This window comes from Cetorhinus maximus, chromosome 3 (genome assembly GCF_964194155.1).
Source record: "Cetorhinus maximus chromosome 3, sCetMax3.hap1.1, whole genome shotgun sequence".
Lineage (NCBI taxonomy): Eukaryota > Metazoa > Chordata > Chondrichthyes > Lamniformes > Cetorhinidae > Cetorhinus > Cetorhinus maximus.
The window spans coordinates 17,736,806-17,764,168 of NC_135881.1; the positions used below are offsets into that span (position 1 = coordinate 17,736,806).

Here is a 27,363-nt window from a genome sequence, read left to right on the forward strand (position 1 = left end):
TTAGTGCCAGTGTGATGCCAGGTATGCAAGCTGTACATCCCAAAAAGTGGCATAACGTATCAAACAGCGTGTCCCAACTGCTGTTCGCAATGGGCAAGGTACAGACAGTACCCAATGCTTACAAAACTCAAAACACAGTATCCAACATTCAATGTGATTCCACAATTGGACAATATTTGCTAAATAATCCTCAGTGTGCTAAGAGTTACGCTGACAACCAATTTAATATTGTCAGTCAGGCTCAGAGTGTGATGCAGTGGCATGTACTGGAGCCACATATATTAATACACAGGGCCCTGTTCTTTGCAGGCAGAAAGAACATGTACATACATTGTGCCTATTTCAGCAAAACAAGGTAAGTGACAGCCATTCATTGGTTTATTCTCAGGGCAATTCCTTGAACAATCAGAGTCAAGCTGCCTGGTTTAAATTTCAAACAATGCTTGGCAGTTAACTGACAGTAACCATCAACGGGTGCATTCTTCATGGCAACGCCTCTACCAGTCAGCGCCTAATTGCTAACCAATCAGCACTTTCTTCTCATACAGTACAAATTATTTGTTTCCTCTGACATTGGCACTTTCTTACAAATTGTCCTGACAAGTGCAAGATGAAAACCTTCAACAAAAAAGTCTCTTTTTTTCAGCAATACTCAAGTTCTGTACTACCAAACGACGATTGCATATTAACTTTCTGGGTGACACATTATCAAATGCCTTTTGTAAATCCATGTATACTGCACACAAACATAGGCTTCTACTGGCTCCCCCTTTATTTCCCTTACTGGTTACATCCTCAAAAGACACTGATTTGTCAAATACGATTTCCCTTTCATAAAACCATGTTGACTCTGTCTGAGATCTTCTAAGTGCATTGTTTCTTAGTAATAGCATGAATTGAGAATCTCATACTTGCAACAAGTTGTGCAAGCTGAAGCATGTAGGAAAAAGATTAGCTAAATCAGGCTTGTCCAACCTTTTCACTTGGGAAGTGGGCCACGTTTCCTTTTTTTTTCACTTAACGATCAATGAGCAAATTTCCGAAAGGATATGTATTAAGAAAAGAAACAATTGCTGACCAAAAATAAAGCAATGTTATAGCAATAAATTGTTAAGTTTTAAAAAAAGAGTAATTCATAAAAATGAACAGAGTGTGAGAGGGTTAGAGTGTGTGTGCCAGGCTCAGTCCCACCCTTAGGGTGCTCACTCACTCACCCTTACCCACTGTGAGTGTGTGTGGGGTGAGAGTGGAGTGAGAAACCTGAGACTGGGAATAAGGCAGACACACACTCAATCTCTCACTCACTCCCGCACACACACACACGCACACGCACTCACTCACACTTTGGGGAGGCGGTGGCACAGTCGTATTGTTGCTGGACTAGTAATCCAGAGACCCAGGGTAATGCTCTGGGGACCTGGGTTCAAATCCCACCATGACAGATGGTGAAATTTGAATTCAATAAAAATCTGGAATTAAAAGTCTGATGATGACCATGAAACCACTGTCAATTGTCTTAAAAACCCATCTGGTTCATTAATGCCCTTTAGGGAAGGAAATCTGGCCTACCTGTGACTCCAAACTCACAGCAATGTGGTTGACTCTTAAATGCCCTCTGAAATGGCTGAGAAAGCCACTCAATTGTATCAAACTACTAAAAAGTCAGTAAAAAGAAATAAAACTGGACGCACCACCCGGCATCGATCTAGGCACCGGAAACGACAACGGCAAACTCAGCCCTGTCAACCCTGCAAAGTCCCCATTACTAACATCTGGGGGCGAGTGCCAAAATTGGGAGAGCAGTCTCACAGACTAGTTAAGCAACAGTCTGACATAGTCATATTCACAGAATCTTACTTTACAGATAATGTCCCAGACACCACCATCACAATCCCTGGGTATGTCCTGTCCCACTGGCAGGGTGGACCAAGCAGAAGTGGCGACACAGTGGTATACAGTCAGGAGGGAGTAACCCTGGGACTCCGAACCACATGAAGTCTCATGACATCAGGTCAAACATGGGTAAGGAAACCTCCTGCTGATTACCATGTACCGCCCCTCCTCAGCTGATGAATCAGTGTTCCTCCATGTTGGAGGAAGCACTGAGAGTGGCAAGGGTGCAGAATGTACTCTGGTTGGGAGACTTCAATGCCCATCACCAAGAGTGGCTCGGTAGCACCAGTACAGACCGAGCTGGCCGAGTCCTAAAGGACATAGCTGCTAAACTGGGTCTGAGGCAGGTGGTGAGGGAACCAACAAGAGGGAAAAATATATTTGACCTCATCCTCACCAACCTGCCTGTCGCGGATGCATCTGCCCATGACAATATTGGTAGGAGTGACCACCGCACAGTCCCTGAAGAGACAAAGTCCCCATCATAGCATTGAGGATACCCTCCATCGTGTTGTCTGGCACTACTAATGTTCTAAATGGGATAGATTTCAAACAGATCTAGTAACTCAAGACAGGGCAACCATGAGGCACCGTGGACATCAGCAGCAGCAGAATTATACTCAGCCACAATCTGTAACCTCATGGCCTGGCATATTCCCCACTCCACCATTATCACCAGGTCAGTGGATCAACCCTGGTTCAATGAAGACTGCAGGAGGGCATGCCAGTAACAGCACCAAGCATACCTATGAATGAGATATCAACCTGGTGAAGCTACAACACAAGACTAATTGCATGCCAAACAGCATAAGTAGCAAGCGATAGACAGAGCTAAGTGATTCCACAACCAACAGATCAGATCTAAGCTCCGCAGCCCTGCCACATCCAGTCATGAATGGTGGTGGACAATTGAACAACTCACTGGAGGAGGAGGCTCCACAAATATCCCCACTCACTATGGTGGGGGAGCATCAGTGCAGAAGGTAAGGCTGAAGCATTTGCAACAATCATCAGCCATAAATGGATGATCCATCTCAGCCTCCTCCAGAGGAGGATCACAGCATCACAGTTACCAGTCTTCAGCCAATTCAATTCACTCCACATGATATCAAGAAACATCTGAAGGCACTGGATAGTGCAAAGGCTATGGCCCCTGACAATATTCTGGCAACAGTGCTGAAGCGCCCCTAGCCAAGCTGCTACAACACTGGCATCTACACAGCAATGTGGAAAATTGCCCAGATATGTCCTGTACACAAAAAGCAAGACAATCCAACCAGGCCAATTACCACCCCCCCTGCCATCAGTCTACTTTGCATCATCAGTAAAGCGATGGTAGGGACCATCAACAGTGCTATCAAGCAGCACTTGCTTACCAATAACCTGTTCACTGACGCTCAGTTTGGGTTCCGCCAGGGCCACTCAGCTCCTAATCTCATTACAGCCTTGGTTCAAACATGGATAAAAGAGCTGAACTCCTGAGGTGAGGTGAGAGTGACTGCCCTTGACATCCAGGCAGCATTTGAGTGAGAGTGGCATCAAAGAACCCCAGTAAAACTGGAGTCAATGGGCTTAAAGGGGAAAACTCTCTTCTTGTTGGAGCCATATCTAGCACAAAAGAAGATGGTTGTGGTTGTTGGAGGTTAATCATCTCAGTTCCTAGATATCACTGCAAGAGTTCCGCAGGGTAGTGTCCCGGTACTCATGTTCCCGTTCCCCAGGCCCCGGCACTCATGTTCCCATTCCCCAGGCCCCGGTACTCATGTTCCCGCTCCCCTGGCCCCGGCACTCATGTTCCCATTCCCCAGGCCCCGGTACTCATGTTCCCGTTCCCCAGGCCCCGGTACTCATGTTCCCGCTCCCCAGGCCCCGGCACTCATGTTCCCGCTCCCCAGGCCCTGGTACTCATGTTCCGCCACTGCCTCCCCCAAAAGAAAACCTCTTTCCAGCAAACTTTCCGCCATTGGTGTTCGCTCCTCCAATCAGAGACTGTTTCTCTTCCACAGTCACTGCTGATAGGCTCACAGCAAACGTGGAGGAGGAACGGCTTGTGATTGGAGGAGCAGCTTTTGCAGAATCTTCCATTCCAACTTAGCTGTTTGACTGGCATTTTGAAAACTGGCTCCAGGGACCACATAGGCTGGCTTCGGGGGCCACATCCGGTCTGCGGGCTGCTGGTTGGGCAAGCCTGATCTGCCGGGCCATGCCACAATATACACTGCCCCTGTAAAAACAAATAGCCTGCTACGTTCAGCAAAGGAAGCTGCTTTTAGACAAAACAACCCAAAAGGTTCACCATTAAAAGTTGCATCTCTTCCCAGCAGTCACTTCCAGACCACTGAGGGGTCTTGAAAGCACATGCAGCATCATGATGGTCAAGTGCAGGAGTAGGACACATCTCCATTTGATCCCTCCTTTAGCCTCTCTAACTGAGAATGCTAAATATGATAGAAGATACCCATGAGTACGGAAGATTGATGGGGTGATCTGATCGAGCTGCTTAAAATGTTACAGGGATTCACTAGGCAACCTATTTCCTTTGGTGTTGGAATCTAGAAAAAGGGGACATAGCCATAAAATTAGAGCCAGGCCATTTAGGAGGAAAATCAGGAAGTACCTCTTCAAACAAGGGATAGTAGAAATCTGAAATTCACTCCCAAAAAAGGTATGGATGCTGGGGACAATTGGAGCTTTCAAGATTGTGATCGTTAGGTTCTTGTTGGGTAAGTGTATCAAGGAATATGAAACTAGGGCTGGTAATGAGTTGAGGTACAAATCAGTCATGAACTGGTTGAATGGTGGAAAAGCCTTGAGGGACAAAATGGTCCATTCCTGTTCTTATGTTTCTTAACAGTGCCACATCATGTTCAATTTTGCACCTATGAAGAAATGGATTGTGACTTTCCAAACTCATATTGTGTAGGATCATTAGAGAGAACGTCACAGTTGAAACCAAGATGCCATGTGCGAAGGGACAGCTGTCAGCCCACTCTACCCAGTCCCTGGCTCATCTTACTTATGTCAATTATAAAATTGCGACAGGAGCTGTTCCTCAGCATTGTGCAAAATTTACGGCTTGCGTTTCGGGAATGGGAGAAAAAATGGATGTAGTAAGCAGATTTCATGTAACCTGTTCTTTATCCTGCGCAGGTAACTTGAACACGGCTCAGGCCACACTGCAGCAATATCTCCAGCTGGACCCCAGTTATGCTGATGGCCACCTGCTCATGGCTCAGATATACCTGGCCCAGTGCAATTTCAAAGAATGTTCCCATTCTCTGGAAATGGGCCTCAGCTACAACTTCCAGGTGAGAGCAATGCCGTCGGTCCATAATCACATCCAATGATGATTGAACAGTGTTTTCTGCCTTAATTGGAAAAAAAAGGATAAGAGATGAAGAGAGGTTGGATAGACTTGGGTTGTTTTCGTATGAAGAGAGAGGTTGGATAGACCTGGAGATAAAAGCAAAAAACTGTGGATGCTGGAAATCCAAAACAAAAACAGAAACAGAAATACCTGGAAAAACTCAGCAGGTCTGGCAGCATCAGCGGAGGAGAGCACAGTTGATATTTCGAGTCCTCTTGACCCTTCAACAAAACAGAACAGAGTTCTGTTGAAGGATCATGAGGACTCGAAACGTCAACTGTGCTCTCCTCCGCCGATGCTGCCAGACCTGCTGAGTTTTTCCAGGTATTTCTGTTTCTGTTTTTGTTTTCGATAGACCTGGGTTGTTTTCATTGGAGCAGGGAAGACTGAGGTGTACAAGATTATGAGGGGCATGGACAGGGTGGATAGGGAGCAGCTGTTCCCCTTAGTTGAAGGGTATGTCACAAGGGGGCATAAGTTCAAGGTGAGGAGCAGGAGGTTTAGGGGGGGTGTGAGGAAAAACTTTTTTACCCAGAGGGTGGTGACTGTCTGGAATGCACTGCCTAGGAGGGTGGTGGAGGCGGGTTGCCTCACATCCTTTAAAAAGTACCTGGATGAGCACCTGGCACGTCATAATATTCAAGGCTATGGGCCAAGTGCTGGTAAATGGGATTAGGTAGGTAGGTCAGGTGTTTCTCGATGGGCCGAAGGGCTTCTTCTGCAATCTGTGATTCTGTGATTCTGTGATTCTGAAAAAGTACTTGCATTTTATACAGAATCACAGAATCAGCATAGGAGGCCATTCGGTCCATCATGTCTGCATCAGCTCTCCAAATGAGCAATGCATCCAGGGCCATTCCTCAACCTTCTCACCATAGACTTGCACATTTTTCCCATCAGATAATAATCTAATTTCCTCTTGAATGGCTCGATTGAACCTGACTCCGTCACACTCTCAGGCAGCACATTTTAGATCTTAACCATTTGCTGCGTGTAAAGTTTCTCCTCCTGTCTCCATTGCTTCTTTTGCCAATAACCTTAAATTTTTGTCCTCTTGTTCTCAATCCTTCCACCAATGAGAACAGTTTTGCTCTACCTCTTCTGTCCGGATTCCTCATGATTTTGAATACCTCTATCAAATCTCCTCTCAGCCTTCTCCAAGGAAAGCAGCCCTAACTTCTACAATCTACCTACGTTACTGAAGTTCCTCATTCCTGGAACCATTCATGTGAACCTTTTCTGCACTCTTTCTAATGCCTTCACATCTTTGTACATGGTTAACATAACCTCTTTGCTCTTGTACTCTATGCCCCTATTCATAAAGCCTGGATACTGTTTGCTTTAATAACCATGCTCTCAACTAGTCCTGCCATCTCTAATGTCAAATGCACATATATACTCAGGCCGCTCTGCTGCACCCCGTTTAGAATCGTACTCTTTATTTTATATTGTGTCTTGGTGCTCTTCCTACCAAAATGAATCACTTCATACTTCTCTGCATTAAATTTCACCTGTCTGCCCATTCCACCAATTTGTCAATGCCCTTTTAAAGTTCTACACTATCCTCCTCGCAATGCACAATGCTTCCAAGTTTTATATTATCCACAAATTTTGAAATTATACCCTCTACACCAAGTTCATTAATATATATTAGGAAGAGCAAGGGTCCCAACACAGATGCTTGGCGAACTCCATTATAAACTTTTTTCCTAGTTCAAAAAATATCCATTAACCATTACACTCTGTTCCCTGTCACTAAACCAATTTTGTATCCATGTTGCTACTCTCCCTTTTATTCCATGAGCTTTAACTATGCTCACAAGTCTATTGTGTGGCACTGTGTCGAATGCCTTTTGGAAGAGTAATTAGAATGTGGAAGTTGATACCACAGAGAATAGTTGAGACAAACGCTATTCATGCCTTTAAGGAAAAACTAGACAAGGAATAGAGAGAAATGCTGATAGGGTTAGATGAATGGAATGTGGAGCATACAGGGCAGCAAAGACCAGTTGGGCCAAATGGCCTCTTTCTGGGCTATAGATTCTATGTCATTCTTTGCATTATTATTCTGTGATGCGGCCAAAGGGCCTTCTTCATCCGAGCCTCAGGATATTTTTTTAAAAAATGTTTCTAGTTGAAGTGCAATGTGATGCAGCCGGTGTTGAAGATGATAGAAGTGCAAGTTGCATTTTTGCTTAACCTTGCAGGTTAGGGAACACCCTATCTATCACCTGATCAAAGCCAGAGCTCTGAAGAAGATGGGTAAGATCACAGAAGCCATAACAACACTAAAAATGGCAATCAGCCTGCCAGGGGTGAGGAGAGGCTCCACTGGAAGAGAGAAATGGGCATCAGTCAACATCAATGTGAGTGACCGTGTCTCTGTGTATCTGGAGCTGGTGGATGCGCACCACTCGAATGGCGAACAGGTACTTCATGGTCCGCAACTTTCAAAGTTAATAACTGGATAAGATTAACAGAAAAGGCCTGTAAAGTTGCCAGAAATAGGAGTAAACTTGATGATTGAGAGCATTTTAAACGTCAGCAAAGGAGGACCAAGAAATTGATGAAGAAAGGGAGAATTGAATGTTAACGTTAAATAGCATAAAACATAAAAACAGACTGTAACAGCTTCCGTAGGTATGTAAAAAGGAGACTTTTGGTAAAGACAAATGTGGGTCCATGACTGGCAGAGTCAGGAGAACTTATAATTGAGAATTGAGAGAAATGGCAGAGAAGCTAAATGATTACTTTGTGTTTGTCTTCATTGAGGAAGATACAAGAAATCTCCCAGAATTAGAGATCCAAAGGACTAGGGAAAATGAGGAATTGAAGGAAATTAGTATTAGTAAGGAGGTTGTATGGGAGAAATTATTGGGACTGAAGATTGATAAGTTCCAGGGACATGAAATTCCACATCCCAGAGTGTTGAAAGAGGTAGCTATGGAGATAGTAGATGCATTGATGATCATCTTCCAAAATTCCAAAGATTCTGGAATGGTTCCTGCAGATTGGAAGGTAGCAAATGTCACCCCACTATTTAAGAAGGGCGGGAGAGAGAAAACAGATAGAATCTATTCTAAAGGATGTGATAAATGGACACTTGGATAATAATGACCTGATTCAGCATAGTCAACATGGATTTATGAATGGGAAATCATGTTTGACGAACCTGTTGGAGTTTTTTGAGGACGCTACTAACAGAATTGATAAAGGGGAGTTGGTGGACATAGTATGCTTGGATTTTTTTTTGTTCATTCAGAGGATGTGGGCTTCACTGGCTAGGCCAGCATTTATTGCCCATCCCTAGTTGCCCTTGAGAAGGTGGTGGTGAGCTGCCTTCTTGAACTGCTGCAGTCCATGTGGTGTAGGTACACCCCACAGTGCTGTTAGGAAGGGAGTTCAACGATTTTGACCCAGCAACAGTGAAGGAATGGTGATATATTTCCAAGCCAGGGATGGTGAGTGACTTGGAGGGGAACTTCCAGGTGGTGGTATTCCCATCTATCTGCTGCCCTTGTCCTTCTAGATAGTAGTGGTCATGGGTTTGGAAGATGCTGTCTAAGAAGCCTTGGTGAATTCCTGCAGTGCCTCTTGTAGATGGTACACACTGCTGCTACTGTGCATCGGTGGTAGAAGGAGTGAATGTTTGTGGATGTGGTGCCAGTTTTCAGAAGGCTTTTGATAAAGTCCCCCACAGGAGGTTGGTTAGCAAAATTAAAGCACATGGGATAGGAGGTAATATACTGGCATGGATTAAGGATTGGTTAACAGGCAGGAAACAGACAGTAAGAATAAACAGGTAATTCTCACATGGGCAGGCTCTGACTAGTGGGGTACCGCAAGGATCAGTACTTGGGCCCCCGCTGTTCACAATATGTATCAAAGATTTGGTTGTGGGGACCAAATGTAATGTTTCCAAGTTCGTGGATGACACAAAGCTAGGTGGGAATGTGTGTTTTGAGGAAGATGCAAAGCGGCTTCAAGGGGATTTACACTGACTTAGTGAGTGGGTAAGAACATGGCAAATGGAATATAATGTGAAAAAATATAATGTGAGGTTATCCACTTTGGTAGAAGGAACAGATTTCAGAGTATTTCTTAAATGGTGAGAGATTAGAAAGTACAATGAAATAGATGTACAAAGGGACCTGGGTGTCCTCGTCAATAAGTCACTGAAAGCTAACATGCAGACGCAGCAAACAATTAGAAAGACTAATGGAATGTTAACCTTTATCACAAGAGCATTTGAGTATAGGAATAGCAAAATGTTGCTTCAGTTTTATAGAGCCTTGATTAGACCGCACTGGGAGTACTGTGTGTAGTTTCAGTCCCTTTACCTGAGGAAGGATATTATTGCCTTTGAGGGAGTGCAACGAAAGTTCACCAGACTTATTCCAGAATGGTGGGACTGTCCTATGAAGAGAGGTTGGGGAAACTGGGCCTGCACTGTCTAGCGTTTTGAAGAATGAGAGGTGATCTCATTGAAACCTACAAAACACTTAAACGGATAGACAGGGTGGATGCAGGTAAGATTCTGGTCAGGGAGTCTAGAACCAGGGGACACAACTTCAAAATAAGGGGGAAGCCACTTAGGACCGCGATGAGGAGAAATTTTTTTACTCACTGGTTGTGAATGTTTGGAATTCTGCACCTCAGAGGGCTGTGGAAGCTCAGTCATTAAGTATGTTTAAAGCAGAGATTGACAGATTTCTAAATACCAGTGGCATAAAGTGTTATGGGGATAGTGTGGGAAAAAGGCACTGAAGTGGATCATAAGCCATGATCGTGTTGAATGGCGGAGCAGGCTCAATGTGCTGAATGCCCTATTCCTGTTCCTATATCCCTAACAGAATCATAACAGCAACTTACATTTATATACCACGTTTAATGTAGCTAAACAGTCCCAACCTGTGGCTAACAAATATTCATTGCATATTTTGGGGAAAAAAAACGGGAAAATGCAGGAAACCTGCAACAGAGATTAACTGCTGCATGCTTTATTTAGTAGCTTCCCAGTAGTTCTGCTTTTCATCCAGCCTGCAACAACAATAACAACAACTTGCATTTATATAGCAGCTTTAATGTAGTACAAATGTCCCAAGGTGTTCTCAAAGAAATTGACGCCAAGGACAAAAGGAGACATATGGCAGGTTTTAACGAGTGTCTTAAAGGAGAAGCGAGGTGGAGAGCTTTGGCAGGGGAGGTGGAATTCCAGAGTTTAGGGCCTAGGCATGGCCATCAATGCACCAATGAGGGAGTGATCAAAATTGGTAACACTCAAGAGGCCAGAATTGGAGGAGGGCAGCGATCTCAGAGGGCTGTTGGACTGGAGGAGGTTTTTTTTTCTTTATTGCATGGGCTGTGGACGTTGCTGGCAAGGCCATCATTTGTTGCCCCTCCCTAATTGCCCTTGAACTGAGTGGCTTGCCACACCATTTCAGACGGAAATTAAAAGGTCAACCACATTGCTTTGGGTCTGGAGTCACATGTAGGCCAGACCGGGTAAGGATGGCAGATTTCCTTCCCTAAAGGACATTAATGAAAGGCTACGGAGATCACTTTGCATGGGGAGTCAGTGGCGTGCTTTCCCCACAGTTGGAAGGAGGCTTGTAAATGTCAGCATGGATGAATTAGGCCAAATGGCCTCTTTCTGTGCTATATACTCTTTGGGCAGAGTTTTACATTTCTCTGCTGCAGGTTTGCAGGTGGGAGCTGGTAGTGGGGGCGATGGAGGGTGGGGATGCTGTAAAATTCCTTAGATGGCCATTTCATCAAGCTCCTGCCCACCCTGGCCTCTCAGCAATTTTACGTTGGGACGAGCGAGGCTTAGGCCAGCTGGCCAGCCCTTGCCCCAGTTGAGAACCTTAAATGGCCAATTAATGACTACTTAAGGTCTATTTCCCTGCCAGCTTCAATTTTCAAGTTGACTGAAGGAGTTTAGGGACAGGGAGGAGGCCAGAAAGTGACCCTGCTTAAGCCTTGGGCAGGAAAGGGGGGTATCTCCATCAATAACCTCCTTTCAACATTGGGGACCCCCCAGCAATGGTCTGGCCCTTGCTTCTCCACCAACATCGTTACTCCGTTCATTCCCCTCCCCCCAAAATATAGTCCTCACCTCCCCTCCACACCCTGAGACCCCCACATTTACCTGATTCTGGACTCCCGGGACTAGACTCTGGGGACTGCGTGTGGTGTAAATAGTTTGTTAATTATATTGTTAGGACACACATATTGTTAATTAAGTACTTTGATGACATAAATAGAGGATAGCTGGGGCACTGACTTAGACGAAGGGATTGTTGCCAAATTTGCTGATGACACAAAGATAGGCAAGAAAGTAAATTGTGAAAAGGACACAAGGATGCTACAAAAAGATATAGATAGGTTAATTGAGTGGCAAAGATCAGGAAAATGGAGTGTAATGTGGGAAAATGTGAAATTGCCCATTTTGGCAGAAAGAATAAAAGAGAGGCATATTATCTAAATAGTGAAAGATTGCAGGGCTCTGAGGTGCAGAGAGGTCTGGGTGTCCTAGTGCATGAATCACATGCAAGTGCAAGTAATTAGGAAAGCTAACAGAATGTTATCATTTATTGCAAGGGGAATTGAATACAAAAGAAGAGAGGTTATGCTTCAGTTGTACATGGCACTAGTGAAACCACATTTGGAGTACTGTGTACAGTATTGGTCACCTTATTTAAAGGAAGGATGTAAATGCGTTGGGAGCAGTTCAGAGAAAGTTTACCAGACTAATACCTGGAAAGGTTGGACAGACTAGGCTTGTATCTGCTGGAGTTTAGAAGAGTAATAGGTGACTTGATTGAAACATATAAGATCCTGAGGGGTCTTGACAGGGTAAATGTGAGAGGATGTTTCCTCTTGTGGTAAAATCTAGAACTAGGGGGTCATTGTAAAAATAAGGGGTTGCCCATTTAAAACAGAGATGAGGTGAAATTTTTCCACTCAGAGGGTTGTGAGTCTTTGGAACTCTCTTCCTGAAAAGGTGGTGGAAGCAGAGTCTTTGAATATTTTTAAGGCAGAGGTGGATAGATTCCTGGTAAGCAAGGGGCTGTTAGGTTATAGGGGATAGGTGGGATGTAGATTTCAAGTTACTAACAGATCAGCCATGATTTTAAATGCTGGAGCAGGCTCAAGGGAGCTGAATGGTCTACTCCTGCTCCTTGTTCGTACATTCGTATGCTTGTAACATAAGGAGTCTGCAAAGGGATATAGACATAAAAATTTGGAAGGTGGAGCAAAATGTGGGAAAATGTGAACTTGTCCTCTTTGGCAGGAAGAATAGAAAAGCAGCCCATTATTTAAATGGAGAGAGACTTCAGAACTCTGAGGTACAGAGGAATCCGAGTGTCTTGGTACATGAATCACAAAACATTTGTTTCCAGGTACAGAAAGTGATAAGGAAGGTAAATAGAATGATGTCATTTTTTTGCAAGGGGAGTAGAATATAAATGTAGGGATGTTTTGCTACAGTTCTGTAGGGTTTTGGTGAGACTACATCTGGAGTAATGTGTACAGTTTTGGTCTCTTTATTTAAGAAAGGACATAATTACATGAGAAGCAATTCAGAGAAGGCTCACTCAACTGATTCCTGGAATGAGGGGGCTATCCTCTGAGGATAGGTTGGATAAGTTGGGCCTGTATCCATTGGAGTTTAGAAGAATGAGAGGTGATCTTATTGAAAATTATGAGACCCTGAGGGACTCGAGAAGGTGGATGCTGAGAGGATGTTTCCCCTTGTGGGAGAGATTAGAACTAGGAGACACAGTTTAAAAGTAAGGGGCTCCCATACAAGATGGAGATGTTGAGAAATCTTTTCTCTTAGAGGGTCGTGACACTCCTCCCCAGAGAGCAGTGGATGCAGGGTCACTAAATAATTTTAAGGCTGAATTTGATAGATTCTTGAATGACAAGAGTGTCAAAGAATATAGAGGGTAGGAAGATAAGTAGATTTGAGGCCAAAATCAGATCAGCCATGATCTTATTGATGGCAGAGCAGGCTCAAGGGGCCGAATGGTCAACCCTTGTTCCTAATTTGTATGTTCCTATGTTTGTACGTATGATGAGTTGTGATCTGGAATGCGCTGCCTGAAAGAGTGGTAGTAAATTTCAAAAGGACATTGGATATGTACTTGAAGGGGAAAACATTTGCAGGGCTGCAGGTACAAATCGGATAACTCCTTCAAAGAATCAGCACGAGCACAATGCCTCCAACTGTGCTGTAGAATTCTATGATTCCAATGAGGTAAGGTTTAGCTGGTAGTGCCTACCTCAAAATACCACCTTACCTGCATTTCTCTTCCCGTGTCCCCACTGGAACTTTCACTGCCCAGTCTTTCTGTCCCCCACATGTTGGTGCTGGCGAGGAGGCAGAGACCTGGAACCCTGGCAAAATTTCCTCCTATGTCACTAGTGCTCCCCGGGGCCGTCATGGGCAAGGCTATGGGTTGTCTGCTCTACAAAGTGGTGGTAATCACCTTAGGGTCCTCCTTCTGTGTTCCCCTCCTCACCACGAAGGGAGAGGGTTTGAAGTGCCCCCTCTCCCCTCCCTCCCTCTCTCCCTCCCTCTAGCACTTACCTGCAGAAGGCCACTAGTCCTCTTTCTTCTGGTGTGGTGATTCCACAACAGCAGTTAGAACTAGGCTGTTTACTGGTGATGTGAAGAAGCATTTAAAGTGTTATGGAGACCTGGAAGTCACCCACAAAACGCTATTGAGGTTAGGGGACAATTAAAAATTTCAAGACTGACATTGATAGATTTTTGTTTGACAAGGGTACAAGGAACCAAAGTGAAGATGGAGTTAAGATACAGATCAGCTATAACCCAATTAAATGGCAGAATAGGCTCAAGGGGCTGAGTGGTCTGCTCCTGTGCCTTTGGCTGTGACCTAAATGGGAACCTGCAGGCAATGGTGTCCCCATGACATTGCTACCCTCATTCCTACTCAGGTAGCTGGGCTGAGAAGGACTGCCAAGGTAAATTTGGAAAGTTGCTGCAAATGCAATCCCTGCTAATTGTACAACTTGTCCACTGATGTTTCCTTTCCAGCATGAAGCTACCAAAGTGATGCAAGATGCTATCCTTGAATTTGCCGGGACGCCTGAAGAAACTCGTGTCACCATCTCCAATGTCGATTTGGCTCTCAGCCAGGATGATGTGGAAACAGCATTCAGCATGCTCAGGAGCATCCTCCCCGAGCAGCCGTATTACATCGAAGCCCAGAAGAAGCTGGCAGAGATCTACCTGCACAAGCAGAGGGCCCAAACGCTTTATATCAGATGCTATATGTATGTAAAAGATAGTTATGGGTATAGGAGGAAAACACTGAAATGCTGAAAACTTGAAATGACACAGAGACACCGGTATTAACTGGGGCGGGTTGCATAAATGCAGGCAGGGGTTTGTTTGGATACATGCCAAGTGGAGTTTCAACAACACAGTGTGTGTCCTTCTTTGCTAAAAAAGGATCTCCACCTTGAAGCCATCTTGATTAATAGACTTGGTCCCTATTGGGCAGAGAAAACCCTGCATTAGGCTGCAGCTGAATGGGCAGGTTGGGAGCTTGTTACAGCATCAGTGGGAATGGGAGAAGGTGGGGGAAGCAGATTCCTGGAGGGCTGGGGGGATGCGGTCTGATCCCCAATCTGGTGAGGATGGAGACACAATGAGGGTGGGGTCCTTGGATAGGGATCAAGACGGTAAGCTTCGTGGTATGGGGTTGGAGGTGGTGGAGGCGGGTGATTTGGGAAGCACTCTTGCTCCTCTTGGGCCAGAAGCAGTGCTGTATAGAAACATCTCTTTTCCACTAAGCAGTCCTCACCTCCCTTTAGCTGTCGGGTTTCCCTGGCCAGTCGAAAGTAAACCTGAAAGGCAGGCACATTGCCTTTATTATAATATTTAAGTGACCAATCTACCTCCTGGGAGCCTGTTGATTGCCTGCCCCAGGCCCCACCTCTGTTAAATCTGGAAGTGGGTAGGGTGGAGGAGGGTTGAGGTTGGTTTTGAAATTTAAAATTTTTTTACATTTCTCTGGATCCTAAACCCCCCAGAAAAGCTATGCCTGCAGGAAACGTCAGAATGTGAAAGAGAAAGGGAGCGGACCTTGCATCAAAACCCAAAATTATACTTTTCCTCGTTTCCCTCACCCAGCCTTTTCTCAGTGAGGCAAATACATATGAAACAGCCTCGGTTTTCTCCAGTGGTGATAGCACGAAACGCAGAATAAGTCGCATTGCTGGGAGTTCAGAAACATAGGGTACCCGTCTGGCCTGTCTCGGCCCGTCAGGCTGTTTTCCATCACCCAGTTTTCTTCTCTGTAAGCTTGTAAAAAATATGGTAAAATAAGTAAGAACATAGGAACCGTTGGACGAAGTAAACAATGACGTCGATCTAGTCCGACTCCTACCATGGCATGATAAACCAATGATGGAGTTATTGACCAATCGCAGCAATCGCCATTAACTAGTGTGGTGACAGACCCAAGCAGGATGTGGAGAAGACCCTCAGTGGTGGGGAGCATGGGCTGGAGGCGGGCAGGCACACAATTTGGCACCACTGAACGCTGTGCCAGCGGCTCAGAGTCGGATTGGCTGTCCATTCAGAAGCAGCGGGCAGTCAATGCAGGCCAATTACTGTTAATGAGACCCTTCCTGCGCCAAATTTCCAGTTAGCAATGCGGGCAGCCAACTTTAGCCTGGCCCCATGGTGAGCTCAGGGCTGGCACAAGCTGGATCAAACAAGGGACTCGCCACCCCCCCTCTCCTCCCCACCTCCCGGACCCATAACGATCACCAGGCCACAGCTGCAGCTGTTGACCATTCCCTGGAGGGGTTGCCCCTCCAGGATCATGGCCTTGAAAGCAGCTGTGGCCTTTTTAAAGTGTAAAACTAAACTTGTCTCCCGCCGTCTCCATCTTTGAATTAGCAGCTCTCACCTGGGCCAATGAAGCTGTTGATCACTGAGCGTTGTAGGGCCTGCCATTGGCCTTCTGGTGTCGGGAGCCCACCTGCCAGCCCTGATCAGATGGTGAGCCCATTCCCTAACCTTTAATTGGCTGAAGATTTGAAAATCCCAGTGGGTGTGCCTAAAGCATGGTGTCCAAGGTGGGGGCCAGGAACTAGCCCCCTCCCCACTTTCTGGTTCCCAACCCCTGACTGAAAATCCAGCCCCATAGGTCCGAAGTCACCTGGTTCCTCTCAGGTATGCGATATACACCACATGTCATAAGTAGGTAAGAATATTAAAGAACATCCAGAGTGATTGTTGCCGCTTATATCAAGTGTATTTGTAGCACGGACCACTGAACATCAATAGTGGGGTATCTGGATGATTTTCTACCTCCCTCATTAGCCCTCAGCTACCAAGCCCAAATTTTACATTGCCCCTCCACCAACCCCGCCTGCCAAATTTCCTCTGATTTCTAGCACTTCACTGGCTTTTGGGACTTTTAATGGAAAAAATTGGTGCAGAAAAAAAGAGGCAGAAAACTCACATGAGGATCGAGTTTTATAGACCTATTCAGCGCACAAGGAGCCCATTCAACCTATGTTGCCTGTGCCACTTCTTTGAAAGGAGTGCCCAATTAATTCAACTCTGCTTATTCTTTCCCTAATGCCCTGCAAATCTTTCATTTTCAATTATATATCCAATTTCCTTTTGAAAGTTGCTACCCTTTCAGGCAATGCATTCCAGATCAGAACAACTCACATTGTGAAAAATGTTTTTCTTATTTGCCCTCAAGTTTTTTTTGCCAATTATCTTCTGGTTACAGACCCTCCCGTCAGCAGTTTCTTCTTATTAACAGTACATTTGGAAATTGGCAGAGTTTTTGCAGGGTGTCCACTGTGTCAGATCAATGCTGCAACTGCTCCTGATAGTGTTCAGGAAATTTGGGACAGAATTTCATACTGTGAATCCCTTTGCCTCTTCATCATTCCAGCATCAGACTCCTAAGAGTTAGATGCCAAAGCCTAAAGGGATTTTTAAGGTGCCAGTTTTGAGAATAGTGCTGCTTCAGAGCAACATTAGCACCAGGTGAGTCCTTGGCAATGACTATCTCCAACAAGGGAGAATCCAAACATCTCCCCTTGACATTCAACAGCATTACCAGCACCGAATCCCCCACCAGCAACATCCTAAAGATTACCATTGACCAGAAACTTAACTGGACCACCCAGTGGCTACTACAAGAGAAGGTCAGGGGCTAGGAATTCTATGATAACTCACCTCCTAACTCCCCAAGTCAGTCCACCATCTACAAGGCACAGGTCAGGATTGTGATAGAATACTCTCCACTTGCCTGGATGAGTGCAGCTTCAACAACACTCAAGAAGCTCAACACTATCCAGAACAAAGCAACCCACTTGATTGGCGCCCCATCTACCACCTGAAACTTTCACACCCCCTCTACCACTGGCACACAGTGGCTGCAATGCATACCATCTACAAGATGCACTGCAGTGACTTGCCAAGGCTTCTTTGACAGCATCTTCCAAACCTGTGACCTCTCCCACCCAGAAAAACAAAGGGGTAGTAGATGCATGGGAATACCACCACCTGCAACTTCCCCTCCAAGTCACAAACCATCTTTACTTGGACGTATATTGTGGTTCCTTCACTATCGCTGGGTCAAAATCCTAGACCTCTGGCCCAAACAGCACTGTAGAACTGCCCAAACCAGATGGACTGCAGTGGTTCGAGAAGGTAGCTTACCAGCATCTTATCAAGGTGGCCTTGCCAGTGATGACCACATCCATGAACGAATAAAAAGAAACCAGAAATCAGGCAGACTTAAAGATGTACTACCAGCTAATTTAAGTAAATCTTTGCAACACCATACATAATTTTTGAATGTCAACTACTTTAAATCATGACTTCTGAAGCACTGTTATGTTTTCTGTTTTGCAGAGACTTGCATGAACGGTTCCCGAGTCCACAGATAAGTCTTCTTCTTGGCGATGCATATATAACTATCCAGGAGGTATGTCAGAAGGATCACAACATGTGTAGCGATAGGTTTTGTCCAGTTAGATCCTGAACATCCTGCACCCTATTTAAAAATTATTTTTAATACTCATTTTGGTGCCGGGAACAAGAGACTTGGCACTTCAGACATTCATTGAGGGAGTGACTAATCTAACTGATCAGGTGGGAAGTCCACAAGATTAGGTGGAATCCAATATTGGCTTCAGTGGCAAGTAAAATTGGGTGAAATGTAAAACCTGTGTTGCCAGCCCAGTGCAGAATAACTTCAGGTAGACCACCAGCTCTAGTGGGCCCAACTATGGGGAGACGGTGGCATAATGTCATGGTAGTAATGTTACTAGACTAGTAATCCAGAGGTCCAGCTAATCCTCTGGGGCCAATTAAATTCAAATTAATTAATAAATCTGGAATTGAAAGCTAGTCTCAGTATTGGGGCCATGAATCTATCGTCAATTGTCATAAAAACCCATTTGATTCAATAATGGCCTTTAGAGAAGGAAATCTGCCATCCTTACCTGATCTGACCAACATGTGACTCCAAATCCACAGCAATGTGGTTAACTCTTAACTGCCCGCTGAAATGGCAAGCCACTTAGTTCAAGGGCAATTGGAGATTGACAAGAAATGCTGGACTCTCCAGCGATACCAACGTCCCATGAAAGAATAAAAAAAACTTATCTGGGTTGGTGTCTATGTTCTACATGAGCCTTGTCCCAACCTACTTCAAGTCACCCTTTCAGCAAATCCTTTTATTCCCTTCTCAGTTTGTATGTTTGTCTAGTTTCCCATTGAATGTAACCCTAGCTTTTCCTCCAGTGCATCATTCTTATTAAATTGTTCAAAGTTAGCAAATCTTCTTGGTCAATTTGTGTTGCAGATTCATGAACTGATTATCTTTCGTAATTGCAGAGATTTTGTTAGCACTGAAGATTGCCACAGGTACATAGCATTACATGGGATATATGGCATAGAACCAGGCCATTTGACTCAATCTGTCCAGGCCAGTGTTTATGATCCACTAGAGTCTCCTCCCATCCTTCCTCAGCTAAACCTACCATCGTGACCTATTCCCTTCTCCCTCATATAAGACCATAGGACCATAAGACAAAGGAGCAGAAATTAGGCCATTCGGCCCATCGAGTCTGCTCCGCCATTCAATCATGGCTGATAAGTTTCTCAACCCCATTCTCCCGCCTTCTCCCCGTAACCTTTGATCCCCTTACCAATCAAGAACCGATCTATCTCGGTCTTAAATACACTCGATGACCTGGCCTCCACAGCCTCCTGTGGCAATGAATTCCATAGATTCACCACTCTCTGGCTAAAGAAGTTTCTCCTCATCTCTGTTCTAAAAGCTCTTCCCTTTACCCTGAGGCTGTGCCCTTGGGTTCTAGTCTCTCCTACTAATGGAAACATCTTCGCAACGTCCACTCTATCCAGGCCTTTCAGTATTTTGTAAGTTTCAATCAGAGCCCCCCTCATCCTTCTAACCTCCATCAAGTATAGATCCAGAGTCCTCAAACGTTCCTCATATGTTAAGCCTTTCATTCCTGGGATCATTCTCGTGAACCTCCTCTGGACCCTCTCCAGGGCCAGAACACCCTTCCTGAGATACGGGGCCCAAAATTGCTCACAATATTCTAAATGTGGTCTGACCAGAGCCTTATAAAGCCTCAGCAGCACATCCCTGCTTTTATATTCTAGTCCTCTCGAAATTAATGCCAACATTGCATTTGCCTTCCTAACTACCGACTCAACCTGCAAGTTAACCTTAAGAGAATCCTGGACTAGGACTCCCAAGTCCCTTTGCACTCCAGATTTCTGAATTCTCTCCCCATTTAGAAAATAGTCTATGCCTCTATTCTTCCTACCAAAGTGCACGACCTCATACTTCCCCACGTTGTATTCCATCTGCCACTTCTTTGCCCATTCTCCTAACCTATCCAAATCCTTCTACAGCCTCCCCACCTCCTCAATACTACCTGTCCCTCCACCTATCTTTGTATCATCTGCAAACTTTGCCAGGATGCCCTCAGTTCCTTCATCTAGATCATTAATGTATAAAGTGAAAAGTTGTGGTCCCAACACTGACCCCTGCGGAACTCCACTAGTCACCGGCCGCCATCCTGAGAAGGACCCCCTTATCCCCACTCTCTGCCTCCTGCCAGACAGCCAATCTTCTATCCATGCTAGTACCTTGCCTCTAACACCATGGGCTCTTATCTTACTGAGCAGCCTCCTGTGCGGCACCTTGTCAAAGGCCTTCTGGAAGTCCAAGTAGATAACATCCATTGGCTCTCCTTTGTCTAACCTACTCGTTACCTCCTCAAAGAATTCTAACAGATTTGTCAGGCATGACCTCCCCTTGATGAAACCATGCTGACTTTGCCCTATTTTACCATGCACTTCCAAGTATTCTGAAATCTCATCCTTAATAATGGACTCTAAAATCTTATCAACGACCGAGGTCAGGATAATCGGCCTGTAATTTCCTGTCTTTTGCCTCACTCCCTTCTTAAACAGGGGGGTTACATTAGCGATTTTCCAGTCCTCTGGGACCCTCCCTGACTCCAGTAATTCCTGAAAGATTACCACTAACACATTCACTATCTCTTCAGCTATCTCCTTCAGAACTCTGGGGTGTAATCCATCTGGTCCAGGTGATTTATCCACCTTCAGAGCTTTCAGTTTTCCTAGCACCTTCTCCTTGGTAATGGCCACCATACTCACATCTGCCCCCCAACTCTCTTGAACTTTGGGGATGTCACTCGTGTCTTCCACCGTGAAGACTGACGCAAAATACCTATTCAGTTCCTCCGCCATTTCTTTGTTCCACACTACTACTTCTCCAGCGTCATTTTCCAGCGGCCCAAAGTCCACTTTTGCCCCTCTCTTACCCTTTATATATCTAAAAAAACTCTCGCAATCTTCTTTTATATTACTGGCTAGTTTACCCTAATCTTCTCCCTCCTTATTTCTTTTTTAGTTGTCCTCTGTTGGTCTTTGTAGGCTTCCCAATCCCCTGGTTTCCCACTGCTCTTCGCCGCATTGTATGCTTTCTCTTTAGCTTTTATGCTGTCCCTGACTTCCCTTGTCAGCCATGGTTGCCTCGTCCTCCCTTTAGCATGCTTCTTCTTCCTAGGGATGAATTTTTTTGCTGTGTCTCCCAAATTACTCCCAGAAACTCCTGCCATTGCTGTTCCACTGTCTTTCCTGCTGGGCTCATCTCCCAGTCAATTCTTGCCAGCTCCTCCCTCATGCCTCTGTAGTTGCCTTTATTCAACTGTAATACCGTTACATCTGATTTCAGCTTTTTCGTCTCAAATTGCAAGGTAAATTCTATCATATTATGGTCACTTCCTCCTCAGGGTTCCTTCACCTTAAGCTCCCTTATCAAATCTGCTTATTGTCTAGTTTCCCCCTAAATGCATATATATTATTTGCTTCAACGCTCCCTGCGGCAGCAAGTTCCATGTTCTCACCTTTCTGGATAAAGAAGCTTCTTCTGAATTTCCTGTTGGATCTCTTGGTGACTATCTCATATTGATGCCCTCTAGTTATGCTCTTCCCCACAAGAGGAAACATTCTCTCTGTATCCACTCCATCAAAACCTTTCATAATTTTAAATATCTCTATTAACCCTAATGCTCAACCTTCTTTTTTTTCAGCCTGCCAATCCTTCCCTGCTATGTACACCCATGTATGTCTTGTACCATCCTTGTAAATCTTCTCTACACCCTCTCTAGTGTCTTTATGTCCTTTTTATAGAATGGTGACCAGAACTGCACAGAGTGTGCACTAACCAAGGTTTAATACAGGTTTAACCATTCAATATGATCATGGATGAACTTGGGCTTCAACTCCGTTTTCTCTCCCCTTATCCCTTAATTTTCTGAGAGACCAAAAATTGAAAGTTGCCCTCCATTAACAGGCCTTAATTGGTCTTTAATTGGGACAATTGGCTACCCACTGCATGGTGGCAGGTAGCTATGCCACTGCACCCCGATTCCCCCCCACCACCCCGCCCCCCCACCCCACCCCAGGAAAATGGCCCAATGGCGGGATAGAGCTGGAGAATTGGCATGTAGGCCAGCAAAACAAAATTCCTTCCCTCTCTGCCTCCGTTCCCGGCCTTGGCAAGGGCTGAAAAATCAAGCCCTGGAAGTCTCTTCATAAACCCAGCACTATCACCCATCTTTGGTTCCCTTCCCTAATCAGTTCATTTCTTGACCTGGCATCCTCATCACTCTATGAAGCTCCTGGGGTGTTTTTCTATGTTAAAAGCGCAATATCTGCACTCCCTGTTCTTGTTTTTAATTGCACTGACTGTTTATAATTTATTTTAGCCAGAGAAAGCTATAGAGGTATACGAGCAGGTCTTAAAGAAAAACCCTCATGATGGACATTTGGTGAGAAAGATTGGTCAAGCATTCGTTAAAACTCACCACTACACCAAGGTATGGGGAGCCCACATTTTGACAGAATTTTTCTACCTAATCAGTTTAATGTCCCTCAACATTATGTTTTAATGTCAATCATTGCTCATACTGTTTGCAGTGAAGACTTTGCGGTAATTTTAAATAACTTACAGTGAATCTGTGTCATCAATTGGGTACAACTCTCAGCTCCCTTGCAAAGATAAAACTTTTACTTTCAAATTCAAAAGCAACCTGAAGATGTTATGTCATGAAACTTTCGGACAACAAGCCAGCCAGGTGTGAGAAACACTGAATTCTTTTTTAAAATTCTTTTACGGGATGTGGGCATCACTGGCTAGGCTAGCATTTATTGCCCATCCTTAATTGTCCTTGAGAAGGTGGTGTTGAGCTGCCTTCTTGAACAGCTGCAGTCCCTGTGGTGTAAGTACACCCATAGTGCGGTTAGGGAGGGAGTTCCAGGATTTTGACCCAGTGACAGTGAAGGAACGGCCATATATTTCCAAGTCAGGATGGTGAATGGCTTGGAGGGGAACTTCCAGGTGGTGGTGTTCCCATGTGTCTGCTGCCCTTGTCCTTCTAGATGGCAGTGGTCGTGGGTTTGGAAGGTACTGCCTAAGGAGCCTCGGTGAGTTTCTGTAATGCATCTTGTAGATGGTACACACTGCTGTTACTGTTCATCGGTGGCGGAGGGAGTATATAAACTTCAAGGTCCATGGATTTTTTTCCCCCTTTTCTCTCTCTATTTGCTCTGCTGCTCTCCTGATGGCTTTATTCAATCACGGAGTAGGTGGGAGGGAGCATCACAGCAGAACTCAATCCTGTTTCAACCGTCTTCCACCACATGCACATTTAATGGATGTTGAAAGTATATCACCCAGTGATTTAATTACACCTATGTTAAACGTGGAAAGTCTTTATCTACATATCCCTGAAGGAAGCCTTCTACACATGTAAGAAAGTGTAAGACTTACTATCTTTTATAAAACAATTGTGCTGCTTATAGTTCAGTTTGACCCATGAACTACAAGCGAACAAATTGATGACTCACTTCAAAGGATTGGTATCTTAATTTGGTTAATGTATTTGTATCCGTGATTACAGGTTTAAAATGGGTACAGATTTGAAACTATTACAGGAAAATTAAAATAGTTGCAGGCTTAAAAAAGGCTGAGTAAAGAAGAGAAAAGAAATATAATAATAAAAATAATAATTTGGTAGTACAGAAATTGGGTATTGCTGAAAAAGAGACATTTTTGTCAAAACATTTCGCCTTGCACTCATCAGGACAATTCACAAGAATGCAACAGTTGATGGTGACTGACAGTTAACTGCCAGTCAATCCACCAGTCTTTGGGATGTATGGCCTACATACCTAGCATCACACTGGCACTAAAATTCATATACAACTTTACTCATTTGTGTGATAGGCAGAATGTCTTTTTGGCTTGGCGGCAGCATCCTGCTAGTGGCAAATACCACTCATGTTGCTACTGCAGAGTAGACTGGCGGATCGTATCAAATAGCATATCCCTTCTGCTGTTCTCAACGGCCAAGATAACGACAGTACCCAACCAACCCGTGCTTGCAAAATTCAAAATACAGTCTCCAAAATTCGATGTGATTCCACAATTGGACAGCATTTGCTGAATAATCCTCAGTAAGCTAAGAATTATACTGACAGCTAATTCAAGATTGTTAGTCAGGCTCAAAGTGTGGTGCATTTGCGTGTACTGGAAGCTACATATATTAGTACACAGAGCTATTTTCTTTGCAGACACGCTGTGCCTGTTTCAGTGAAACAAAATAAGTACCAGCCATTTGCTGGTTTATTCCTTGGGGCAATGCCTTGACCAATCAAAGTGAAGCTGCCTGGTTTAAATTTTAAATAATGCCTGGCAGTTAACTGTCAGTCACCATCAACAGGTGCCTTCTCCATGTCAGCACCTCTACCAATCAGAGTGCACTTGCCAACCAATCAGCACTCTCTTCTCATATAGTATAAATTGTTGTTCCCTTCACATTTGGTATTCTTGTGAATTGTCTTGATGAGTGCAAGATGAAAAGCTTCAACAAAAAAGTCTCTTTTTCAGCAATACACAAATAATAAAAATAACAGTTGCTTTGTTACTTTACTCCCAGCAAATGAATGCTTCAACAATGTTACTCTGCTGTGTTCAACTTTTTATATCGTTTTTCAAGGGATGGTGTTAATTTACTTTCTTCACACCATCCTATGAAGCTTCTTTTTAAATGGACAATACCCAATTATATTCTATACTCTTTGTTTAAACCGTGATTTGAATCCATACGGAAAGCTGTCCATCTTTCTTTTGCTTTCTCCAGTAATTTTCCATTATGTGAAGCCCCTTCCAGAAAAAGATGTTTGCATTTTATTGGAACATAAATTAAAGCACTAGTGTCTCTTGCTGGACTGTATTGTCTCTGTTGTTTCTCTCAATGGCATTTGCTTCCATCCCTGACAAGTTTAACGAGTTTAATTTTAAAAGACGGACAAACAGACATTTCCCACATCAGCATTGTTCCTAGCTTTCCAAGGCATGCTGATTGAATGTCAAACTTACAAATCATGTCAAGAGGCTTTTCTTTTGTCCTACGAAAGTATGGAACAGGTAGAAGCTATATGGTCCATCAAGTCTTTTCATTTCATGCATCATGTCCAATCTCTCTCAGTTGAAATCAATTCATTCAATAAGGACCAGGGATCAAATCTGGCATGTTCCTTATCTGCATGACTCAGAACCAACTTGTGCAATATATATTCCCATGAGGCTGATTATAGCACTTTTCTTATTGCACCTTAACATCTCACTTGTTTTTATATTGCTAGTTTCATCAAGTGGGAGCTTTAACGGAGTGATTTGTATTTTCTTTTCATCTTCAGGCCATACATTATTTTGAAACTGCACTAAAAATTGGTGGACAGGACTTCTTGTGCCACGATTTGGCTGAACTCCTTCTGAAACTGAGGCTATTTGAAAAAGCAAAGAAAGTGCTCAGAAAGGCCCTTGAACATGATTTCAGTATGTTGGTTTGTATTATGTTTCCCTGGTAGAGTAACTGCTATTTACTGTAGTTGGGGAAGATGTCATAGAGCTACATAGAATTTCCAGCACAGAAACAGTGGTCCACGTGGTCCATATTGGTGTTTATGCCCGACTTGAACCTCCTCCAATCCTTCTTCATCGAACACTACCTGCATGTCGTTTTATTCCTTTATCCTCATGTGCTTAATCTAGCTTCCCTTTAAAGGCATCTATGCTCGTCAACTCAATGACTCTTTATGGTAGTGAGTTCCACATTCTAGCCACTCTTTGGCTGAAGAAGTTTCTCTGGAAATCCTATTGATGACTCATTAAAAGCTGTTGGGGAGCGTGTAGAGGAGGATACACCAAGTGCACCCATCTTTACTTTTTCGTTTTCTGAGGCTAAGGTCCAGAGTTCAAGTATGCAAGATGAGTATTGTGTACTGTTTTGCTCCCTTTACCTAAGGAAGGATATACTTGCCATTGATGGAGTGCAGTGGGGGTTCACCAGACTGATTTTTGGGATGGTGGGACTGTCCTGTGAGGAGAGATACAGGCTGGTCCTGTATTCACCAGAGTGTAGAAGACTGAGAGGTGATCACATTGAAACACACAAAATTCTTAAGAGGCTGAACAAGATAGATACAGAAAGGATGTTTATCCTGGTTGGGATGTCTACAGCCAGGGGACACAGTCTCAGAATAAGGGGCAAGTCATTTATGACTGAGATGAGGAGGAATTGTGTCACTCAGAAGATGGTGAATCTTTGGAATTCTCTATCCCTAGGGCTATGGAAGCTCAGTCATTGAGTATGTTCAAAACAGAATCAATAGATTTCTGGATACTAATGACATCAAGGGATATGGGGATAGTGTGGAGAAAATGGTGTTGAGGTACTGGAGCAGGCTCGAGGGGCTGAAAGGCCAGCTGTTGCTCCTACGTTCTTTCCTATGTTCCTATGACAAATGATGCAAACTCAAGATAATATGGGGAGCCATCTTCTGATGCTAATTGTAAGCTTCTGTTGGCCGTTACTGCAAAGTTCTTTACTATCACATTATCAGTGATTCTTGTTGAAACCAAAGCCCGGGAATTACTGTTGGTGATTTTATCAGATAAGCACTTAGCATGGTCACGTGGCATTCCTCTGCCCATCATTTTAAGAGAGATGTTATCTATTTAAAATAACAATAACACTGAAGGTGTCGGGCCTCAGAAAATATTATTCGCAGAGAATATTTTTTTCAATATATTTTCAAGCTATTCTGCTTCAGTCACTGAAACATCACCCTCCCACAAGTTCAGTAAAAATAATCTTTCACGGCATCGTCTGTGCTTGTGGCATGAAGATTTTGCTTTTCCTTATTGATTAACCTAAATGAAGTTAAAAGCCCTTCAAGGTTAAACAGGGGAGAGTTGATGAGATAACACAGAAAGTGATGGTTAGGTGCTGTATAGCTTAGGTTTGAAGAGCATGTAGATCATAGGATCAAGAATCAAGAGTTAAGGAATTGAGTAATTCTGAAATCCTAGGTGAAAAAATGGACAATAGTTGTGATTCCAATGCAATAGTAATGCAGGAAGGCAAAAGAACGTTCAGGACTCTGATGTGGA

General features: G+C 44.1%; 1 protein-coding gene across 1 annotated transcript in view; it reads left to right on the plus strand.

Annotated features, from left to right (window-relative positions):
- Positions 1–27,363, plus strand: part of ttc21a (tetratricopeptide repeat domain 21A) — a 125,433-nt gene that overhangs the window by 64,718 nt on the left and 33,352 nt on the right. Inside the window, exons 13-18 of the mRNA XM_078534881.1 lie at positions 5,044–5,201; positions 7,468–7,689; positions 14,331–14,569; positions 18,189–18,261; positions 22,613–22,723; positions 25,608–25,746. Coding sequence (XP_078391007.1) covers positions 5,044–5,201; positions 7,468–7,689; positions 14,331–14,569; positions 18,189–18,261; positions 22,613–22,723; positions 25,608–25,746 — 942 coding nt within the window. The remainder of the gene's footprint in view (positions 1–5,043; positions 5,202–7,467; positions 7,690–14,330; positions 14,570–18,188; positions 18,262–22,612; positions 22,724–25,607; positions 25,747–27,363) is intronic.